Source organism: Triticum aestivum, chromosome 4D (genome assembly GCF_018294505.1).
Source record: "Triticum aestivum cultivar Chinese Spring chromosome 4D, IWGSC CS RefSeq v2.1, whole genome shotgun sequence".
Lineage (NCBI taxonomy): Eukaryota > Viridiplantae > Streptophyta > Magnoliopsida > Poales > Poaceae > Triticum > Triticum aestivum.
In genome coordinates, this window is record NC_057805.1 from 211,314,961 (window position 1) to 211,336,027 (window position 21,067).

Sequence of the window (21,067 nt, forward strand, 5' to 3'; positions counted from 1 at the left end):
GATAAAGGAACGGAGGAAGTAATTAATAAAATGACTGCATGCATTGCCCAGATGCAGAGGCCGGGGGTGATCCTCCTTCTGTAATAAATAAATAAATATGAAAGGGTGCGATCGCTGGAAGGATCGTAGGGTTGGTTTGGTTTTTTTTTTGGCATGGGACGTGTGGGTGTGGTGATGAATTAAAAACGGTGTTGGTTTTCGGAGGGAGGGGGAAAATCGGTGGAAGGGAGATCACGAGATGGGGCATATATCGATCGATGGAAGAGTGGGAAACGAATGAAACCAACGAACGACCTAAGTACCGAGGAGGGATGCTATTCCGCGCGTGCTCGTTGCGACGAGCGATTTCCGACAGGAGCTACGAAATAAACTTTCCATTTTAAATAAGCCAGGATGAAAGATAGAAAAGGAAACACCTCGGCCCCACCAGTTGAAATCATGGGGGAAGATAAAAGTATGGAAGGCACACCCCGGCCCCATCAGTTGTAATAGGGGGGGGGTTGTGATTTTTTGATGTTGAAGACACATGTGGTGGGCCCCCTTCTCCCTGTCCGAAAGCATGCAACGCCTGAGGCTAATTGCGCGTTGCGAGGCGCGGCCGCGAAGGAGCCTTTTCCAGTACCAAGACATTAGGAGTAGAGATGAAGATCACGCGGATGACATTTTTTTTAAATCGCTGACATTTTTTTGCGCTACTTTGGTTGAAACCGCGTGGCAATTTAACTGTTCGCTGGAAAAACGGTCCGAGCGAACGTTCCCCGGATATTGGCGTTGAAGGAAAACCCCACCGTCCAATGGGTCCAACGGACGCCCCTCCGCGGCTGCCCCACGCGATAGATATGACTGGAGCACCCGTCCCCACCGCCAGTTGACCCCCTCTGCTCCGGCGACCCCGATCCCCCGCCCTCCTCCCCCGGGCGGCGAAATGGCGCCGTGTTGCCCTGCCGAATCTACCAAGCCGGCCTTCATCGGGATATTCGGCGCCATCGTCGGCGGATTCGCCGTCTCCGCTGTTTTCTTCCTCCTTTCTTTCTCCTCTATCACCGCCCCCGCGCTCCCCTTCCCGGTCGTCACCGCCACCACCACCAACCTCTCTGCTCTCTCCACCCCCGCCCAGCCGGAGACCATGTACAACCGCCCTATCTGGAAATCCCCGGCTCGGGGGTCGCGGATGCCTTCGCCGCGCGCGTTCCGCCTCACCCGCGACATGGTGCGCGCCCGCGCCCGCGATGGGGTCATCGTCGTCACCTTTGGCAACTACGCCTTCATGGACTTTATCCTCACCTGGGTGCGCCACCTCACAGGCCTCGGGGTAGACAATCTCCTTGTCGGCGCCATGGACACCAAGTTACTCCGGCAACTCTACCTCACGGGCGTGCCCGTCTTCGACATGGGCAGCAGGATGGTCACGGAGGACGTTGGCTGGGGGTCCCCCACCTTCCACAAGATGGGCAGGGAGAAGGTGCTGCTCATCAACGAGCTCCTGCCCTTCGGGTACGAACTGCTCATGTGCGACACGGACATGGTGTGGCTCAAGAACCCGTTGCCATATCTCGCCCGCTACCCCAGTGCGGATCTCCTCACCTCCAGCGACCAGGTCATACCCACAGTCACCGACGACAGCCTGGAGAACTGGAGGGAAGGTAATCTACCCGCACACTGACATGTTGCAGTTACATTTTAGCTTCTAACTCTTTCCTAGCTAAAACTGTTTTTTGTCCCAGACTTAGGCTGCTGTAATAATGGTGATGTGGACCTGTTTTATCAGGCTTCTTTTCTATGAAAATGGAGCCGGGGAGCTCTCCCTGTTATTCTAAAAAACATGTTGCAATTACATTTAAGAATGAATGTCATGAAGAGACATTGGTTTTTGATTTTCATCCGTTGATAAGCTGATAGCAATCTGTCAAAGATGTTGTATCCCACCCGCTAGTACTATCAAAACTGAGCATTACTGAGAAGTGTCTCCTTGCGCTTTTCAGACTATTAAATTAAATGCTGTAAAACTATACTCGTTGCCAAATATGTGGGATCTATTATCTCTCTTGTTACCCCTCGCCCTTGAAATTCAAATGAATTTAGTTCAACCACGAAACTAATATTTCAGTGTTTGTAATCCAAACATTTGATTAAACAAGATTTTGTCGGTGAAAGAAAGGAGGAACTCACTTAGCTAGCTTATTGGAAAATGTCAGCGAATACCTTTTCACACTATATTGGTCTAGTTCGTGTAATACCATTGCTGAAGATATTTGTGCCTGCCAACATATATCATCAAATCCTCAGAGAACAAGGACACAAATTACAATAGTACTCTCATTACAGGGTTTCTCATATCATTACGGAAATGTGCTGCGATTCACCTTAATAAGATTACAGTACCTTCTTTTTTTGTTTAGCATCAGTTACCAGCAATTTGTTTCAGTTTGACATGAGGTATCTTGATGTTTCCGAGTTATAGAGTTTGACACTCGTAACTTAAGGATATAATTCATTGCTATTTGTCCGTGTCCTTATCCACAGTAACTGGGGCATATAATATTGGTATTTTCCATTGGCGACCCACTGAACCTGCTAAAAGGCTGGCAAAAGATTGGAAAGACCTTGTCATATCTGATGATAAGATATGGGACCAGAATGCTTTTAATGATCTCGTACACACAGTTTTTGGACAACCTGTTCAAGGAGAAGATGAACTTGTCTACTCATATGATGGAAAATTGAAGCTTGGAGTCCTACCAGCAAGTATATTCTGCAGCGGCCATACCTACTTTGTGCAGGTAGGAGCATTTTTTGTTTGAGGTTGGTGACTAAGAATCATTTTTTGTTAGTTTCATTTATGTTATTCCATTCTTGGGTATTACTCTTTTGTGCCACCATTTTGTACTTAGAACTCATAGTGCTATTGATATCTAACTGCTCCGTATACTCTTGTTTAATTGACAGGGCATGCATCAGCAGCTTCGGCTAGAACCATATGCCGTGCACACTACTTTCCAGTATGCAGGTACTGAAGGAAAGCGCCATAGATTACGGGAGGCAATGCTTTTCTTTGATCAACCATCTTATTATGACTCACCAGGTTTGTTCACTGCCTATCCCACCATAAATATTACAATAGTCGACCTTCGGAAATAAAGTTCAGGCTAGCAGTTCTTGGTGGTGTGTCCTAGTGTTCGTATGCTTCTTCTGTATATGTGTCATGTGGGACCAGCACTTGAAGCGCATGAACAAGGAGGGTCTCAAATCTGCTTAGCGAGAGGCATTATCTTTAGTTTGCTTGTATGTCAAGTTAGTTAATTATTTCCATAGATAATGATTGTTTTAATTGGAAAATTAAGTTGGATTTGTATCAGCCGGCCCGGCCTTATATATGAAGGGACCTAGGCCTAGTACGTGGGCATCAGAGAATCAATAAAGAAGAAAAGATGAGGCTTGCCTCTAGTTATCCCCAAACCCTAACCTCCCTGCGCCTTCACCGCACAAGGATCTGCACGGATATGCTCTTGTTCCTAGTTACTAGGCCACGCGCGTGCAGGAAGATGGGATCACTGCTGTCCATTGTCCGCGATGATGTGGAGGGCATTGTCAGCAGCAAGTTTGCCGGCCTTGTTGACCAAGTTACTGCCTTGTCTACCGAGACTCTTGAGCTCAAGACCGATCTCTGCAAGCTGATGGAAGACGTGACCAAATTGTGCCAAACACAAGGTGGGCCGAGCGCGACGAAGGCGAGTGAGCTGCTGACTCGTGACAGCAAGCAGTACAACATTGATGATGATGCTTGGCAAGGTGCTCCCAAGTTCTAGAAGCTGAAAATTTCGACCTTCAATGGTTCGAAAAATGTGTTCCCATGGCTAACCCGTGTGGACCAATTTTTCGAAGGGCAGGGCACACCTGAGTGGGGTAAGGTCTGGCTGGCTCATATCAGCTGGCTGGTCACACGGCGCTGTGGTACCACAACTGCAAAATCTCCCACAACGCCCTATCCTGCCCTGTGTTCGCTGAACGCATCACCCACCATTTTGAACCTAAAATCTGAAACACCCAGCTTGGCACAATCAAGAACCTGCAGCAGTCTGATGTGGCAGATGAGTATGAAGAAAAATTTCTCACCCTCATGTGTAGGTGTGAAGGACTCGCTGAGCAGCACAAGGTGGAGTTGTTCGTGGCTGGCCTCCACAATCCCCTCCGGACGGATACACAGCACACACACACACACACACAACACAAAGCCTTTAGTCCCAAACAAGTTGGGGTAGGCTAGAGGTGAAACCCATAAGATCTCGCAACCAACTCATGGTTCTGGCACATGGATAGTAAGCTTCCACGCACCCCTGTCTATGGCTAGTTCTCTGGTGATACTCCAGTCCTTCAGATTCCTCTTTATGGACTCCTCCCATGTCAAGTTCGGTCTACCCCGACCTCTCGACATTATCGGCACTCTTTAGCTGTCCGCTATGCACTGGCGCTTCTGGGGGCCTGCGCTGAATATGCCCATACCATCTCAGATGATGTTGGACAAGCTTCTCTTCAATTGGTGCCACCCCAACTCTTATCTCGTATATCATCATTCCGGACTCGGTCCTTCCTTGTGTGGCCACACATCCATCTCAACATGCGCATCTCCGCCACACCTAACTATTGAACATGTCGCTGTTTAGTCAGCCAACACTTAGCGCCATACAACATTGCGGGTCGAATTGCCGTCCTATAGAACTTACCTTTTAGCTTTTGTGGCACTCTCTTGTCACAAAGAATGCCAGAAGCTTGGCGCCACTTCATCCATCCGACTTTGATTCGATGATTCACATCTTCATCGATATGCCCATCCTTCTGCAACATAGACCCCAATTATCTAAAGGTGTCCTTCTGAGGCACCACCTGCCCATCAAGGCTAACCTCCTTCACCTCGTGCCTAGTAGTACTGAAACCACACCTCATGTACTCGGTTTTAGTTCTACAAGTCTAAAACCTTTGGATTCCAAGGTTTGTCTCCATAGCTCTAACTTCCTATTGACCCCCGTCCGACTATTATCTACTAGCACCACATCATCCACAAAGAGCATACACCATGGGGTATCTCCTTGTATATCCCTTGTGACCTCATCCATCACCAGAGCGAGAAGATAAGGGCTCAAAGTTGACCCCTGGTTCAGTCCTATTTTAATCGGGAAGTCATTAGTGTCGCCATCACTTGTCCGCACGCTTGTCACAGCATTATCGTGTTGGGGAACGTAGCATGCAATTTCAAAAATTTCCTACGCTCACGCAAGATCTATCTAGGAGATGCATAGCAACGAGAGGGGGAGAGTGTGTCCACGTACCCTCGTAGATCGAAAGCGGAAGCGTTTGACAACGCGGTTGATGTAGTCGAACTTCTTCTCGTTCCGACCGATCAAGCACCGAACGTACGGCACCTTCGAGTTCTGCACACGTTCAGCTCGATGACATCCCTCGAACTCTTGATCCAGCAAAGTATCGAGGGAGAGTTCCGTCAGCACGACGACGTGGTGACGGTGATGGTGAAGTAATCCGCGCAGGGCTTCGCCTAAGCACTACGTGAATATGACCGGAGGCGTAAACTGTGGAGGGGGGCGCCGCACACGGCTAACAATTGTTGGTGTGTCTTCTAGCGGTGCACCCCCTTCATATATATAGGTTGGAGGGGAGGAGAGGCAGCCAAGGGGGCGCCACAAGTAGGAGGAATCCTACTTGGTGTCCTCCCAATTCGGCCTACCCCCTTTCCTATTCCTATTCGGAGTAGGAAGGGAAGAGGGGGAAGAGGGAATCCTATTCCCTTCTTTCTGTCCTCCCCCTTTTCTACTCCAATTTGGCCAACCCATATGGGAGGAGCGCACCAGCCCCTAAGGGGCTGGTTTGTCCCCCTCTTGGCCCATTAACGCCCATGTAGTTGCCGGGGGGATGCCCGGAACCCCTTCCGGTGACCCTATATGCACCCGGTACCCCCGGAACACTTTCGGTGTCCGAATACCTCTCGGCCATTTCGAGACTCCTCGTCATGTCCGTGATCTCATCCGAGACTCCGAACAACATGTGGTCACCAAATCACATAACTCATATAATACAAAATCGTCATCGAACGTTAAGCGTGCGAACCCTACGGGTTCGAGAACTATGTAGACATGACCGAGACACTTCTTCGGTCAATAACCAACAGCGGAACCTGGATACATATTGGTTCCTATATATTCTACGAAGATCTTTATCGGTCAAACCGTAATGACAACATACGTTTTTCCCTTTGTCATCGGTATGTTACTTGCCCGAGATTCGATCATCGGTATCTTCATACCTAGTTCAATCTCGTTACCGGCAAGTCTCTTTACTCGTTCCGTAATGCATCATCCCGCAACTAACTCAGTAGTCAGATTGCTTGCAAGGCTTATTATGATGTGCATTACCGAGAGGGCCCAGAGATACCTCTCCGATACTCGGAGTGACAAATCCTAATCTCGATCTATGCCAACCCAACAAACACCTTCAGAGATACCTGTAGAGCATCTTTATAACCACTCAATTACGTTGTGACGTTTGATAACACACAAGGTATTCCTCCGGTATCCGGGAGTTGCATAATCTCATAGTCAAAGGAATATGTATAAGTCATGAAGAAAGCAATAGCAATAAACCTTAACGATCATTATGCTAAGCTAATGGATGGGTCTTGTCCATCACATCATTCTCCTAATGATGTGATCCCGTTCATCAAATGACAACACATGTCTATGGTTAGGAAACTTAACCATCTTTGATTAACGAGCTAGTCTAGTAGAGGCTTACTAGGGACACCGTGTTTTGTCTATGTATCCACACATGTATCAAGTTTCTGGTTAATACAATTCTAGCATGAATAATAAACATTTATCATGATATAAGAAAATATAAAATAACAACTTTATTATTGCCTCTAGGGCATATTTCCTTCATATCGTACATGTCCTTGATGAGGGTAATGTACTTTGTTGGAACTTTGTGTTTCTCCAAGGCCCACCACATGACATTTCGCGGTATCATCGTAGGCCTTCTCTAAGTCATGAATACCATATGCATGTCCTTCTTTTCCTCCCTGTATCTCTCCATGAGTTGTTGTATCAAGAAAATGGCTTCCATTGTCGACCTCCCAGGCATGAAACCAAACTGATTTTTGGTCACGCATGTCATACTTCTTAAGCGGTGCTCAATGACTCTCTCCCATTGCTTTATTGTATGGCTCATCAGCTTAATTCCACGGTAATTAGTATAACTCTAAACATCCCCCTTGTTCTTGAAGATTGATACTAATATACTCCGTCTCCATTCTTCTGGCATCCCCCTTGTTTGCCTGAAAAATGAGGTTGAAAAGCTTAGTTAGCCATACTATAGCTATGTCTTCGAGGCCTCTCCACACCTCAATGGGGATACAATCAGGGCCCATCGCCTTGCCTCCTTTCATCCTTTTTTAAGCCTCCTTGACTTCTGACTCCTGGATTCACCACACAAAACGCATGCTAGTATCATCAAAGGAGTTGTCCAGTTCAATGGTAGAGCTCTCATTCTCCCCATTGAACAACTTGTCGAAGTACTCCCGCCATCTATGCTTAATCTCCTCGTCCTTCACCAGGAGCCGGTCTGCTTCGTCCTTGATGCATTTGGCTTGGTCAACATCCCTCGTCTTCCTCTCTCGGATCTTGGCCATCTTATAGATGTCCCTTTCGCCTTCCTTCGCGTCTAACCGCTGGTAGAGGTCCTCATACGCCCGACCCCTTGGTTCACTCACAGCTTGCTTTGCGGCCTTCTTTGCATCTTGCTGAAATACCCGACCACCTTGGATGATGCCATGGACTAAGCGCACGCTTATGATGAACGGGAGAGCCCAGAGGAAGGCCCTACGAACGGAAGTCTAGCTAAAATTCCCGGCCACCTTGGAGGATGCCATGGACTGAGAGAGGTATGCAATATATAGGTGGCTAGAGGTAAGGGAAGAGCTGCATGCAGGCAAGGCCCGTGGGCACGGGGTGCCCATAGAGCTAATCTTCTCCTTCAACTGCCGAGCACCGTCTTCCGTGCGTTCTTTTTGCTCCTCTTAATGGACTTGGTGTTCCTTCTTCACTCCTTCGTGATGTTCGTCAATGTACCTAATGACACATAGGGTCTCTTTGTGAGGCAGTAGACAAGTCTCATCTAAATGCATATGGAGCTCGAAGAGGAGCGAGTTCACCTCGCTTTTAATGGCACGTGTGTGAGCTCTTGTCAAAGGTCCACTTGAAGGTGTAGGTGTTGGTGTAGGATCCATGGCGATGTCCATGGGGTGCTTCGCATCATCTCCCCCCTCCTCTTGTGGAAGACCCACTCTCGGATAAAAAACGACATCACCATGGTAAGGGACTAAGTCGGTGACATTGAACATGTCACTCACGGAGTACTTGTCGATCTTATGGGCGTTGTTGTTTATCCTTTCTAGCACCTTGAAGGGCTATCGGCTCAGGGTAGAAGCTTGGACTTGCGTTGTTTCGGGAAATGATCCTTTCGAAGTATCTCCAGGGTTGAACACCATGGGCTTCTTGTTGGTGTTGATCTTGGATGTATGCCTTTGCACTTGACGCTCGATGGTGTGCCTTGTGTCTTCATGCATCTTCTTCATGAAGATCGCCCGAGCACTTGCGTCAATATTGGTGCGCTCTTGTAGTGGAAGCGGATGTCCAATGGCGACAAAGGATTTAAGCCATAAACAGCCTCAAAAGGGGACTTCATCATCGTCGAGTGTCTTGCGCGGCTGTAGGCGAACTCGGTGATGGGCAAACACTCTTCTACCTCCTTGATGTTCTTCTTGATGAGTACTCAAAGTAGGGTAGATAGCATGCGGTTGACGGCCGCCATTTGGCCATCGGTTTGAGGATAATATGCCGAAGAGAACAAGAGCTTGATTCCTAACTTGGTGCAGAGGGTCTCTTCCAAAAGTAACTCCAGAACTTGACGTGGCAGTCGGAGAAGATTGTCTTTGGCACTCCATGTGTATGCAAGATGTCTCCGTTCTTGAGGTGTTGAACTTGCCATTGTATTTCTTTGGTCTCCTCAGGGTTCGGTAGGGGTGTGCCAGGGATGAGGTCAATGCGGTGTTTGATCCCTTGTAGAGGAGGTAGTCTCGGTGGTGCTCAAAGGGAAACACATCCTCAAATTCTCGCAAAACATTTGACAAAGCACTAGGAAGATGTTGTGAGTTGTTAGTCATAATGACCTCATATTTGTACAGGAGTACAAAGTGAAGAACATGTGATGGGCGCTCAGTCACTTCCCTCATCTTTGTTGGTGGCTCAGAGAACTACATCTTTTTGACCACTCATCATGGAGGTACCCATTTTTGGCTTGTGACACTCGCTCACTTTATGGTGGTTCCAAATCTTCTTTATGATGGCTTGAAGATTGGTGTCTGTCGGTTGTGACTAGACTTGGGGTCGTAGGTCGAAGCACATAGTCCTTGCCCTTCCACTTGAAACTATAATGGTTTGTGCGTCCATTATGAATTACTCAGTGGTCATATTGCCATGGACGTCCCAATAGAAGATGAAATACGAGCATGGGAACTACATCACATTTCAATGTGTCTTCATAGGCGCCGATCTTGAAAGATACTTCCACGGTGTGCTCCACTTGTATGGTGTCAGAAGTCCCTCAACCATTGAACCTTGTATAGGGCGCGGGTGCTTCTTCTTGATAAGATGCAATTTGGAACAAAGCTCTTGACTAGCCAAATAAAGGCAACTTCCTCTATCGGTTATGACTTTGATTGATCTTCCTTATATGCCCGCTTTGGTATGGAAGATATGGCATTGTTGGTCATCTTAGTTTGTTGAAGTGTCAAAATCTTTGAGACAACAAGAGCCGGGCTCGAATCATTGTCACAAATGACTTGACCATCTTCCGCATCATTTATTTGGCGGTGCATAGCCACATGATCCAGTGCTTCTAATTCATCTTCGCTTAGTTATACCTGCCATCCATGTTGAGGATCATTGTTCTTGTAGGACACTCGAATGTTTTGTGGCGACTTCGAGTAAGAGCCTCACATGTGAAGCATTATATGCAACTTGTTTTGTCAGTGGAGTCTGTTGGAATAATTGTAGTTCATGAAGCGCGGGGCTTGAAGGAGCTTGCTGTAGTAGGTGGACGACTTGAGTTAGTCGCTGGTGGCCTTGAATTTGGTGTCACACTACTAGCGGGTGTAGCTCGAGTGTATGGTGCCGCACTTGGAGAAGCTTGAGTATTGTTGGCACCAAAGTTTCTTCAAGGATAGGCGGAGAACTTGGAGTACTTGATATCATCTTGCACTTGTTGTTTTGCCTTTGATGCTTGATGTACGATCTCGAGAAGGTTGGAGTGTGGTTAAAAGTCCACAATCTTCTTTATTAGATAGTTGAGACCATTGAGGAATCTTGCCATAGTTTGCTCCTCGTCTTCCTTCACATTGGCTCATATCATCGCAATCTCCATTTCCTTGGTAGTATTCTTCTATGGACTTTATGCGTTGCTTGAGATCTTGCAACTTCTTGTAGAGATCCCACGTGTAATGTGTAGGCACAAATCTTGCTCTGAATAACTTGCTTCATGGCATCCCAAGTGGCGATAGAAGGTTCGCCTTGTTCTTGTCATCGTTCAGTGGCTTGCTCCCACCGAATGAGGACATACTCATCAAACTCGAGTGAAGCCATTGCTATCTTCTTCGCTTCATCAAAGTTGTGGAGGCGAAAGATTTTGTCCACTTCAAGTGCCCATGAGAGGTTCCTCCGGGGAACTTTGGCATATTGAACTTGAGCTTGCCAAATCGTTCTCCACCTTCTTGATTGTTGTGAGGTTGGCGTTGCTCTTGACGCGGAGGAGGTCGAAAGTCTTCACGCTCCTCATGATGTGCTTGATGTGGGAAACGAGGTGCGTTCCTATACGCCTTATTTCATGGCGTTCCTTGATGCGAGCCTCTTCATCTTGGTGCTCTTCGCATGCTCTCCGGTTGCGCTCTTGGAGGTTGTAGGTAGCGTCACGGGGAGCTTGGTGCGCTAGATTAGCTTGCTCCACACGGCGTTCTTCTTGCCGGTGTGCCTGACGTTCTTCATCTTGATGAAGACGGCTTTCTTGTTGTCGACGTCTTTCATCATCTTCACGCGATTGGCGATTGAAGGCATCTTGATGCTCTTGCTCTTCGCAACGTCGGTCACGCTCAAGAATGTACCCTTGTAACCCATTGCCATGGAAATGATTTGGAGCTTGAGGGTCTTCACGGTCGTCACGTAGATGATAACGGTGTCGTGTGAACTTGCGCTGGATGGTAGCTCGGATGAATGTCGACTTGAACGCCTTCTTGACGATGAAGATGAGGAAGACTTGAAATGTTCATCTTGGCATCGAAGACTACGAATGCGCTCATGCAAGATTGCATTGGCGTTATTCATTGCTCGTTGAAGTCCGAAGTGGTGTGACTTGGTGACGAGTTGATTGGCGTCTTCGTGGTCATCAAAGACCGGAGTAAGTAGGGATTGAAAAGAACAATACTAAAGTTACCTCTTCCCGAAGTTGAGAATGGATTAAGTGATCTCTCACTATGGAATGCGAAAAGAGTGCAATTGGTACTGAATCTTGTCAATCTCACACCTACACAACAAGGCTTGTAAGAGTAGTTTGGTGAGGATTAGTGGCACAAAGTCATGCAAATTGAGGTCCAAGATATTGTAAAAGTTGAAATCAATTCGAAGGACTCAAAATGCCAAGCAATAGATCATAAATGTATAGGAGATGATCAATAGGAACGCACACGGTGGGATAATGGGGCTTGTGCATCAAGAAATGGGCATATAAAATTGGGCCTAGCGAAGACTAGCTCTTGCTGCACAAACACAAGGAGAGACGCTAGCTTGATTGCTCTCGTGGTCTGGATTTGCACTTGTGCACTGACCTACAAGAACAATGCAACATTTTTCTATACCACTTCTCCGTGCCAATGGGTGAAAAGCTTGCCAAAGGTTAAAAGCTTTCTTTTGTATCTTTCTTTGGTCTCTCTCTCTCTCTCTCTCTCTCTCTCTTTGATATTTCGTCCTTTACCACTTTCCTTGATGCTCGAGCAAATATGCGAGACAAGTATTTAAGATATGCACGGAGTAACTTAGAACATAGAAGATGATGTACTATCACTATGGTGCACAAGTCACGAGGCCCAACAATTCTCAAATAGGTAGTTATCACTAGAATGGTGGGCTATCAAGTTCAATGGCATGGGAAGATAGTGGTTAACAGAATATATACCTTCGTTGAGGTCGAAGGGTAACTGTCCTTGCTTCCAGTGTTCGTGTTAAATGATGGAAATGGTCGATGTAGTGGTACACGGTTTCCAGTATGTTGGCGAAGATGCCGCTGCACCAATGGCAAATATGCCACACAGAAGGTGAAGGCGCCGACTCTTTAGGGGGCCGTCCGCACGGGGTCTCCAGGGCTCATGTGCATGGGGGGGGGGGGGGGTCGTGCGCACGGTACAAGGCCGTCGGCACGGGGGCTCGGTGGCTGTACAAATTCAAGATGGAAAGAAATTTTTTCGGCCAAAGCAACACAAAGGAGGCCAGATCCACTTGCCAAATACCAAATCCATGGATTGATATCAACAAAAACTCACAAGGAACAACAAATTGCAAGAAATTGGTATGGCTATTCTTTGTGGGGAATTTTCGAATTTAGGTAAGAACAAACAAAATTAGGCTAGAAAGGTGAAAGGGAGGGCCCCAAATTGTGACAACCAAAGCTCATGATACCAGGGTGATGTAGGGCCAGGCCAAGCCCTAGGTTGCCAAATCTTTCATAACTTGGAGATGGATCAAGAGGAACAAACGGAACCACAAGAACAAACACCAAAAGACGAGATCTAATCACACATGTTCTCTCTCCACAAATCCACACAAGATGCATAAGATCCATAAACAACTAGAGGAACAAGTAGCTAGGGTAAGTTTTTCCCAAATCCACTAGGGAGATGAGGTCTTGATAGGGTAGTCTTCTCCAAATCCACAAGAGGAAGAGGATGTTATGAATCCAAGAGGATCTTTTCCAAAGGAGGCCTTGGACTTCAAAGGAGTGATAGATGAGTAAAGCCCTCTCTACCTTGGTCTATTATGCTTTGCTAACCCTAACAAATGAGAGAGGTACGAAATGTATAGGTGGCTGGAGGTAAGGGATGAGCTAGGGGGTACAAGGGGCATTTCCCATATTTGCACGCAGGCAAGGCCCGTGTGCACGGTGTAAAGGGGCCGTGCGCACGGGGGTTTTGTGGGCACGGTACAAGCCCCGTGCGACACCCAAAAAACGTTCGGGGTGTCCAATAGCTGTAGCGGTGGCCCGTGCGCACGATGTCCAGGACCCTGTGGGTACGGGTGTCCAGAGAGTTGATGCCCCGTGCACATGGGTTCTGGGGCCTCGTGGGCACGGGGTGTCCAGAGAGCTGATCTTCTCCTCCAGCTGCTGGGCACTGTCTTCCGTGCGTTCTTCTTGCTCCTCTTCATGGACTTGGTGTTCCTTCCTCGCTTCTTCGTGATGTTCATCAATTTACCTAATGCCACATAGGGTCTCTTTGTGAGGTACTCCCTCTGTCCCATAATATAAGATCGTTTTTCAAGCTAACAAAAAACGATCTTATATTGTGGGACGGAGGGAGTAGTAGCCTAGTCTCATCTAAATGTATATGGAGCTCGAAGAGGAGTGAGTTCACCTTGCTTTCAGTGGCATGTGTGCGAGCCCTTGTCAAAGGTCCACTTGCAACCTGGCCCAGGCTCGGTCATTGTCCGTCCATATTGCTACCCCACCATCCAAAGGTATGAGATTGAGTGCCAGTGCGCGGAGATGTTTGAGCCCTTGACTGATCTGCCATAGCCACTCTGAGTTCTCGTCCATGCTCTTGGTGGAAGCCCGACAAGTTGTGCCGTTTCTGCGTGGACTACTGTGCCAAGTTCGTCACCAAGCTTGACCTTTACTCAGGCTGCCACTAAGTCCGCATGCATCTCGATGATGTCCGCAATTTCACACACATGAACGCTTGTTTGAGTTCCTCGTCATGCTTTTGGCTTGATGAACGCATCGTTGACATTCCAAGCTCTCATAAACAAAGTGCTGTGGCCTTCTTACGCCACTTCGTGCTTGTCTTTGTCAATGATATTTTGATATTTAGTCCATCTTGGGCTGATCAGTTTCGGCATGTTCGCAGTGTTGCAACTTTTACAGCAGCACGAGCTCTTGCTCAAATAGTCCAAGTGCACATACGGTGCAACATCTGTTGCATACCTGGGCCACGTCATGTCAGTCGACAATGTTGTGATGGACTGTAGCAAGGTGCAAGCGGTGGTGGACTGGCCAATACCCAAGGCAGTGCGGGCACTTCTCGGCTTCCTTGGCTTCGCGGGGTACTACAGGATATTCATCCAAAACTTGGGCACCACCGCGACACCCCTCAGAAAGCTCCTCAAGAAGGAGGGTTACTGCTGGTCCATGAAGGCCGACACTGCCTTTTAAGCCCTCAAGACGACATTGCCTATAACATCATTTTTGCACATGCCAGACTTCAGCTGTGACTTCATTGTTGACGTTGCTTTTATTAATATTGTTAGGCTTCATTGGATGGTGCATTTCCCACTGCATAGATAATATTTTTTTACCTCATTCCAATTTTATCATGCCCATATAGTATGCGGTCTCATGTTGCAGGAGGTTTCCTATCATTTAGGCCTAATATTCCCAAACGAATGCTGTTAGATGGTGCCCATACCGTTGAATCTCATTTTGCGTTGGTCAATTACCAGGTATCTTCTGGCATATCTATATTTCACCAATTTTATGGGTGCACTTCTATTGGTAAAAGTTGTCTGTTTACTATCTGAGGAGTCACTTGCTTGAAACTCTTCAGATGAAGCAAATAAGAACGGCGTTGGCTATGGCTTCCTTGTTAAAGCGGACCCTGGTCAGTGAAGTTTCTTTTTGATGCTACTCAGGTTTGATTGAACAAAACCGAATAGTTCAGGGCTTATAGTGTGAACCTTTTATAGCATTATCTTGTTTGTTGAGCTTTGTGCAAGCATGTGAATCATCCTTTTCTGACCACTTTTGGTACTTTTAGGTAATGCCTCCATTATGGTGCAGGCTTGATAGGATGTGGTTTGGGCATCCTGGAGTTATGGAAGGCACAATGACTAGACAACCTTTTCTCTGTCCAATGGATCATGTATTTGAGGTAATTACTCGAGGAACAAAAATCGTTTCTCATGGTTTTATTTATACCTGTATGAATTCTGTCAGGAAGGTACCTATTGCCCTTTATCATTTTGTATGCTATGTTTAACTACCCTTATGTAACTAGTTGCTGTAAGAGTTACAGTTTCAGACAGCTTGTCACAAATAGGTTCATCTGTTGGTCAACTGAACTGAGTAATTAAAAGAGTAAAAAAAATATAATTTTAAGTGAAATTGTATCATGTGATGACATGACAGTTCGGTATAGATGACGTAGAAGGTCGCTCAGAAGTATTTGCCCAAAAGCAGGATAGTTCTACAATCCTGTCTTCTGGATTTGGAGAACTTGATTTTAGGAATGCCTTCTTTTGTGATCTGGTGAACTACTCATATATGGCTGCCTCTGGCGGTCAAATGACCTGTATTATCCTTCACACTTTGCCGCAAACAAATTTGTATGACTATCAGGCAAGAATATAACAGCTTTCACGGTAGCTGCTCAATTGGTTTCTACTTTTCATTTTACAAATACTTCCTCTGTAAAGAAGGCATTTTACATAAGTTTGTGTCTTCACACTACAGAATTTCGCACCATTTTTTGTTGAACCCAATCCGAAGATACTATTTTAATCTTTCAATCAGTCATCATCGAGGGTCTATCATTGTAAAAAGCCTTTGATTATTATGTCTACAAATGTGGAAGTGCAATATATTCTTTGGAGGCATGCTAAATATTGTTGAACAGAGAAAGTGTTGATAGAACATAGTGCTTTCAACCAAACCAGTTGACAATAGAGTGAAATAAAGTTGGTTGTACTTGACATGATAGATAGGGCAGACAAGTGCAGTGAGCACTACAGGATGTCTATAAAGTGGTTTGTAACAGTTGATATATCTGGGGACATGTCTCTTCAGTTTGAACTTTGGAGAAGAAATATACTCATACGCTAGCCTTGCTTGTGAGTTGAATTAGAGCAACTCTATCAGATTCCCTAAATTCAGAGCCTTTAAAACCAAGCACCCTTTAAATTTTTATTAAGGTTGCTGTGCAATCGCGCAAACTCAGACACCCTAAAAAAACAGCCTTTATATTGCTTCTGCCATACCGGATCCATTTGTCACTGAGGTTGGCTTTTCCCATTTGTAACCTCCGTTCCGCCATTGAATCTGCACATCGTAAACTCCTGCACCGGGCCTGCAAGTGTCCCCTCTGGGTGAGCAGCTCCTTGAGCGCGGTGGTGTGAACAAATCCCGGCCTGCACGAGCTCTTTGACACTCTCAGCGTCGCAGCCCAAGCGCGCACACCGTGATGTCATGTCCCTCCTTGAGAAGGCTGAGCAAGGGTGATATGATGTCCTTCGATGATGAGCTTCCTACCCCGCCCGTGAAAACCCAGAACAGCCCACCCTGAACAATGGCATCCATCTACGCCAGCCTCTACACACCGCCTCCGGTCAGCTTCCCCGGGAGGTGCGCTCAGCGGCGTTGTCCCAACTGCGCTCCCCCGGTAGCGCCAATGCGCTCAACACTGTCTACTCCCATCTGGTGCCCCTTGTCACCATCCCGCCGCTCGGTTCCAGCGTGTACTACTGCCAAAGCCACGTCCCTACCAACTTCGCCGCCATGCAGCTTGCAGAGCCACCACCACACCGTTGGTTCCTCATCAGGTCTTCCTCCCGGCACGGGGGGGGGGGGGGGGGGGGGGGCGGTGAAGATGTACCACATGGTGTGGTAGCGGCAATGGGGCAAGTGGGCTGCGGAGATCCGGCTCGCTAGAACTGGATGTGCGTGTGGCTCAGCATCTGCCACTTGCCGGAGATGGCCGCCCAGGCCTATGACCGCTCCGCCGGTGCTTTAATATTGCTGGGAGGTGGGAAAAGGGGAGGAGCACGCTCGCGGGGGGGGGGGGGGGGGGGTATCAACGCTAGTCTGGCGGTGGAGATCGCGAATAGCCACGGGCGGGAGGTGACATTTCCCTCGTGCCAAAATCTGGTAGACTTGCTTCTATATGGTACTCCCTCTGTTCCAAATTAATTAAAATTCTAAGATTGTCCAAAGTCAATCTTTTAAAGTTTGACCAAATCTATGAAAAATCTGCCAAGACTACAACATTAAATATTTATAATACAAATCTTTATTTTATAAAGAATCTAATGAAACTAATTTGGTGTTGCAGATGTTAATATAGACTTGGTCAAACTTCAGTAAGTTTAACTTTGGACAAACCTAGAACTTATATTAATTTGGAACGGAGGGGGTATCTAACTTATTTTTGTACATCAACCATGAAGCAACATTTTCCTACTTCAGCTCAGTGATTTACATGTATAGGTACATGTTATGCTGAAGGACTTGCCTGAGGAGGAATTTGGGCCACGTATTGATTTCAGAGAATACACATTTCTTGAGAATCCATCATTGCCTAAACAGGTAACACTATGCTCTTTGCAGGCATTTCACCTTTATCCGGAAACAAGATGGCTTGTTCCCTAATAGTTTCTGTTTGGAGTATTAATTTAGGTGAAAGAGTCGTTTCTTGAGGTGCGGCTCTGCAATGAGCATAGCACCAGATGCTCCACAGCCAATGGAACCAATAAACACAGAGCCCTTCTATTGCCAAGGAATAGCACCGAACAAATGGTAAATTATGAGGAACCTACTGTTGTGTCTGGTTTCAGTTCAGCGCAACACATCATTCACTTGGTCACACTTGTCACATTGTAAAATGTCCCATATGTTTCCTTTAATCTTGTTTGATTTAGTTGCTCCCAATCAACTCCTTTACGAATTGTTATTTTCCTTTCTAGGAGAGCTATGCATTCTGTATGCATATGCATAGATCAGTCATCTAAAATAATATGAAAACAAGGCAAAAGCTAATATAAAATTGAAGCAAATAAATTAATGCATTTCCTGCTAACTCGCGATTACTGCTATAATTTCAAGGTGTGCCGATATGGGTTTTCTGTTTCAGTATCAGTCCATCAGTGAGGAAAGTGGCATACATATTTTTGTAAAGAAGTAAATATAAAGGTGTACAGAGATTGATACACCTAACATTCCTGTAGATACAAACTGGGAGTCCTAAGATATATAATGAACAAAATCTATTACAGGGTTTAATTAAGAGCTTTATGCTGAAGCCCCCCCCCCCCCCACCCCCCTATTTTTTTGCAGCTTTTGGATGTCTTTTCATCGTATAAGAATATCAAGATCATACATTTCTCGTCTATGGTTGATGGCTTCAGAGGTTTTGCTGATGCGGTAAGCTGCTGATCATTTACCTCAGTTTTGATTAAATTTCTGGATGAAAGTCTGCACTCTTAAATTTTATCTAATTACGAAAAACCAGGCTGTGGAGACGCAGTTTCGGAATCGTGTGAAGAGGTATACAGGAATATGGTGTTGTGTTGAGTTCCGTGAAATTGGGCACATATACTATGACATGTACTGGGATGATAAACCAGGTTGGAAGCCACACCCCCCACAGAATAGGGAAGAGGACCATCCACCTTGGGCCTGAATTTTGAGGTCGGACAATAGATCAACCATGAAAAGGGATGACATTCTGTGATGAAGGCAAGATAGGTCACACATTACTGCAGGTTCATTTTTAACTCCAGAGCAGGCTGCTCCTATCCGTTGGAAAAAAATGCTTACTCGAGAAAACATTTAACTTCCAGTTTTGTAGGCCTGTTCTGTAGATTAATTCACTACTGTTCAGTCTGCCCCTTGACCTGTACTTCTTATCACATATGTCCAGAAAAGTTTTCATGATATAGCGTGAGACAACATTTAAGGTAATGATTTGACTAAAAAAGCATGGCATCATGTTCATAGCCCTCTCAGGCTCTTCATACTGAAGATAACTACAGTTGGCTGTGTTTCCCCTGTTCTCGTGTTTTGGATGCGCTCTGAGACGTCGATCGTCCATGTAAAGGCACATTGTCCATTTTAAGGCACACGGTTGAAGATAACGTTTCGCTTGTTGGGGAACTCTCTTCGTCATCCATCATCCATGGAACGGCTGTCCTTCGTTCCCGGGTCACTGCTATTTTGACTAAGTTTGTTTAGCTTTTCAACCACTCTCTGTGTGTAAGGGCTATAAAGCCCCCATTTCTCCTTAGAGGGCATGTGATTTGTAATCGGGTTGTAACCCTAGCCGCCGGTGGTGAGCTTTACCTACTTTCCCATTCTAGAACTCGGTCCACAATTTCTCTCTGAATGTTTGAATACGAGAAATGCGACACACGGAGGGGAGGATTACGGGACTCACGGACTAGCAAACGTGGGAGATTAGGATTGGAGAAGAGGGGAGGATGGGCCCCATCCCGGCTGAATGGGAGAGAGATTAGTTAGAGAGAAAATCCGTAAAGCCTTGAATACAAGTGCTAACTTCAATTGTTGGTAGCTATGTTGTCGGGGTGGGTGAGATGCGAGTGATTCATTAATGCAAATCACGGGTGGAGTAGTGGGTTGCAGGCGATGTTGTAGCTGTAATTGTATTGTAACATCCTGGTTTGGGTTCTATACCAACCCCCTCTTTCTATGAAATATGATAAGCACATTCGTGCGTATTTGAGATTTTTTTGAGGTTGGGATCTCTCGTAAAATCCGTGCTCGAGCTCCGGTTGAGGCGGCGGAGATCTTTCGGTGGTGGCCGGAGAGGCGTTGTTCAGGTGTAGTTAGTCCTTCAGTCTGGTTGCTGGAGAACAATTCTTTGGTAGTAAAATTCCAGCCCTTGATTTCTGATCGTGCATCGCCGGCGGCGGGCGAAGGTGGCGGTGCAGGCGGCAACCCTCCCAACCCAGCCATATTGTCTCTAACAAGGTACTCTATCTGATGCGGAGCATCCTATGGCCATTCCTATGGACCTATCTACACCTCTCCAAGTGTTAAGTGGATCGATGACACGAGCATGTGCAAGAGCTCTCGAGATCGAGGTGACATCTCTCCTTAGTGATATGTGTGATTAGGTATGGCCCACGTGAGACATGGCTACTACCTAAAGCCGAAATGATATGTATGATTAGGTATGAAGAACACCCCCTCGGAGATGCTCGTGACGACGGACAAGTCCCCAAGTGCATGGATGAAGGAGCATGGCGGAAGGAACCGGAGAAGGTCTACATGCCTCGGACATCCGGCCCTTGGAGATGTCAACCACAGCAGCAGCTCGGCTGAAGACCACCTACAGGCATCGGACATCCGGCCCAGCCCCGGACAACCGGCCCGACCAGCCCGGACATCCGGCCCAGCCCCGGAAATCCGCCCCCTTTAATACAGAGAGCACCCAAAACTTGCCCCTGCCAGCCCGGACATCTGGCCCCAGTGCCGGACATCCGGCCCGAGCCCGGACATCCGGCCCCTCCTGCCTGCGTGCAGTGTATCTAGGCCGAGGCCCATGTACCCCTTCGCCCCCTAGACTATATATACTCTTCCTCTACCTACGTTTTAGGGTTAGCATTGTGATAGCTCATTTTGGAGATAAAGCTTTGCTGATCCACTTGTACCTACTCCGTTGGAGACCAAGGCCTCCTAGGAGAAGGTCCCCCAAGTGGATTAAAAACCCCCTTGTGGGAAGATCCTCATTTGTTGGATTTGGACCCTTGCTACCTCTTTGTGTATGTGGATCTAGCACAATTGTGGTTGGATCAAGTCTATTTGAGAGTACTTGTATTTCTCTTTGATTTACCCTCTTTCCCCCTCCAAGTGTGAAAAGATCAACCTATTAGGGTTCCACCCTACATCATCTTGGATTAGAGCCACGTTGATTCACAACTTGGAGTTCTCCCCCTTCGATTTCTAGCCCCAATTT

General features: G+C 46.8%; 1 protein-coding gene across 1 annotated transcript; it reads left to right on the forward strand.

Moving 5' to 3' along the window:
* The first annotated feature begins 841 nt into the window (after positions 1 to 841).
* Positions 842 to 19,113, forward strand: LOC123097298 (arabinosyltransferase XEG113). The gene is made up of 10 exons (XM_044518999.1): positions 842 to 1,643; positions 2,524 to 2,780; positions 2,947 to 3,082; positions 14,728 to 14,822; positions 14,927 to 14,980; positions 15,137 to 15,250; positions 17,581 to 17,679; positions 17,770 to 17,889; positions 18,427 to 18,513; positions 18,602 to 19,113. The coding sequence occupies exons 1-10, from the start codon at positions 926 to 928 to the stop codon at positions 18,770 to 18,772; spliced, it is 1,851 nt and encodes a 616-aa protein (XP_044374934.1). The 5' UTR covers positions 842 to 925; the 3' UTR covers positions 18,773 to 19,113.
* The last annotated feature ends 1,954 nt before the right edge of the window (positions 19,114 to 21,067 follow it).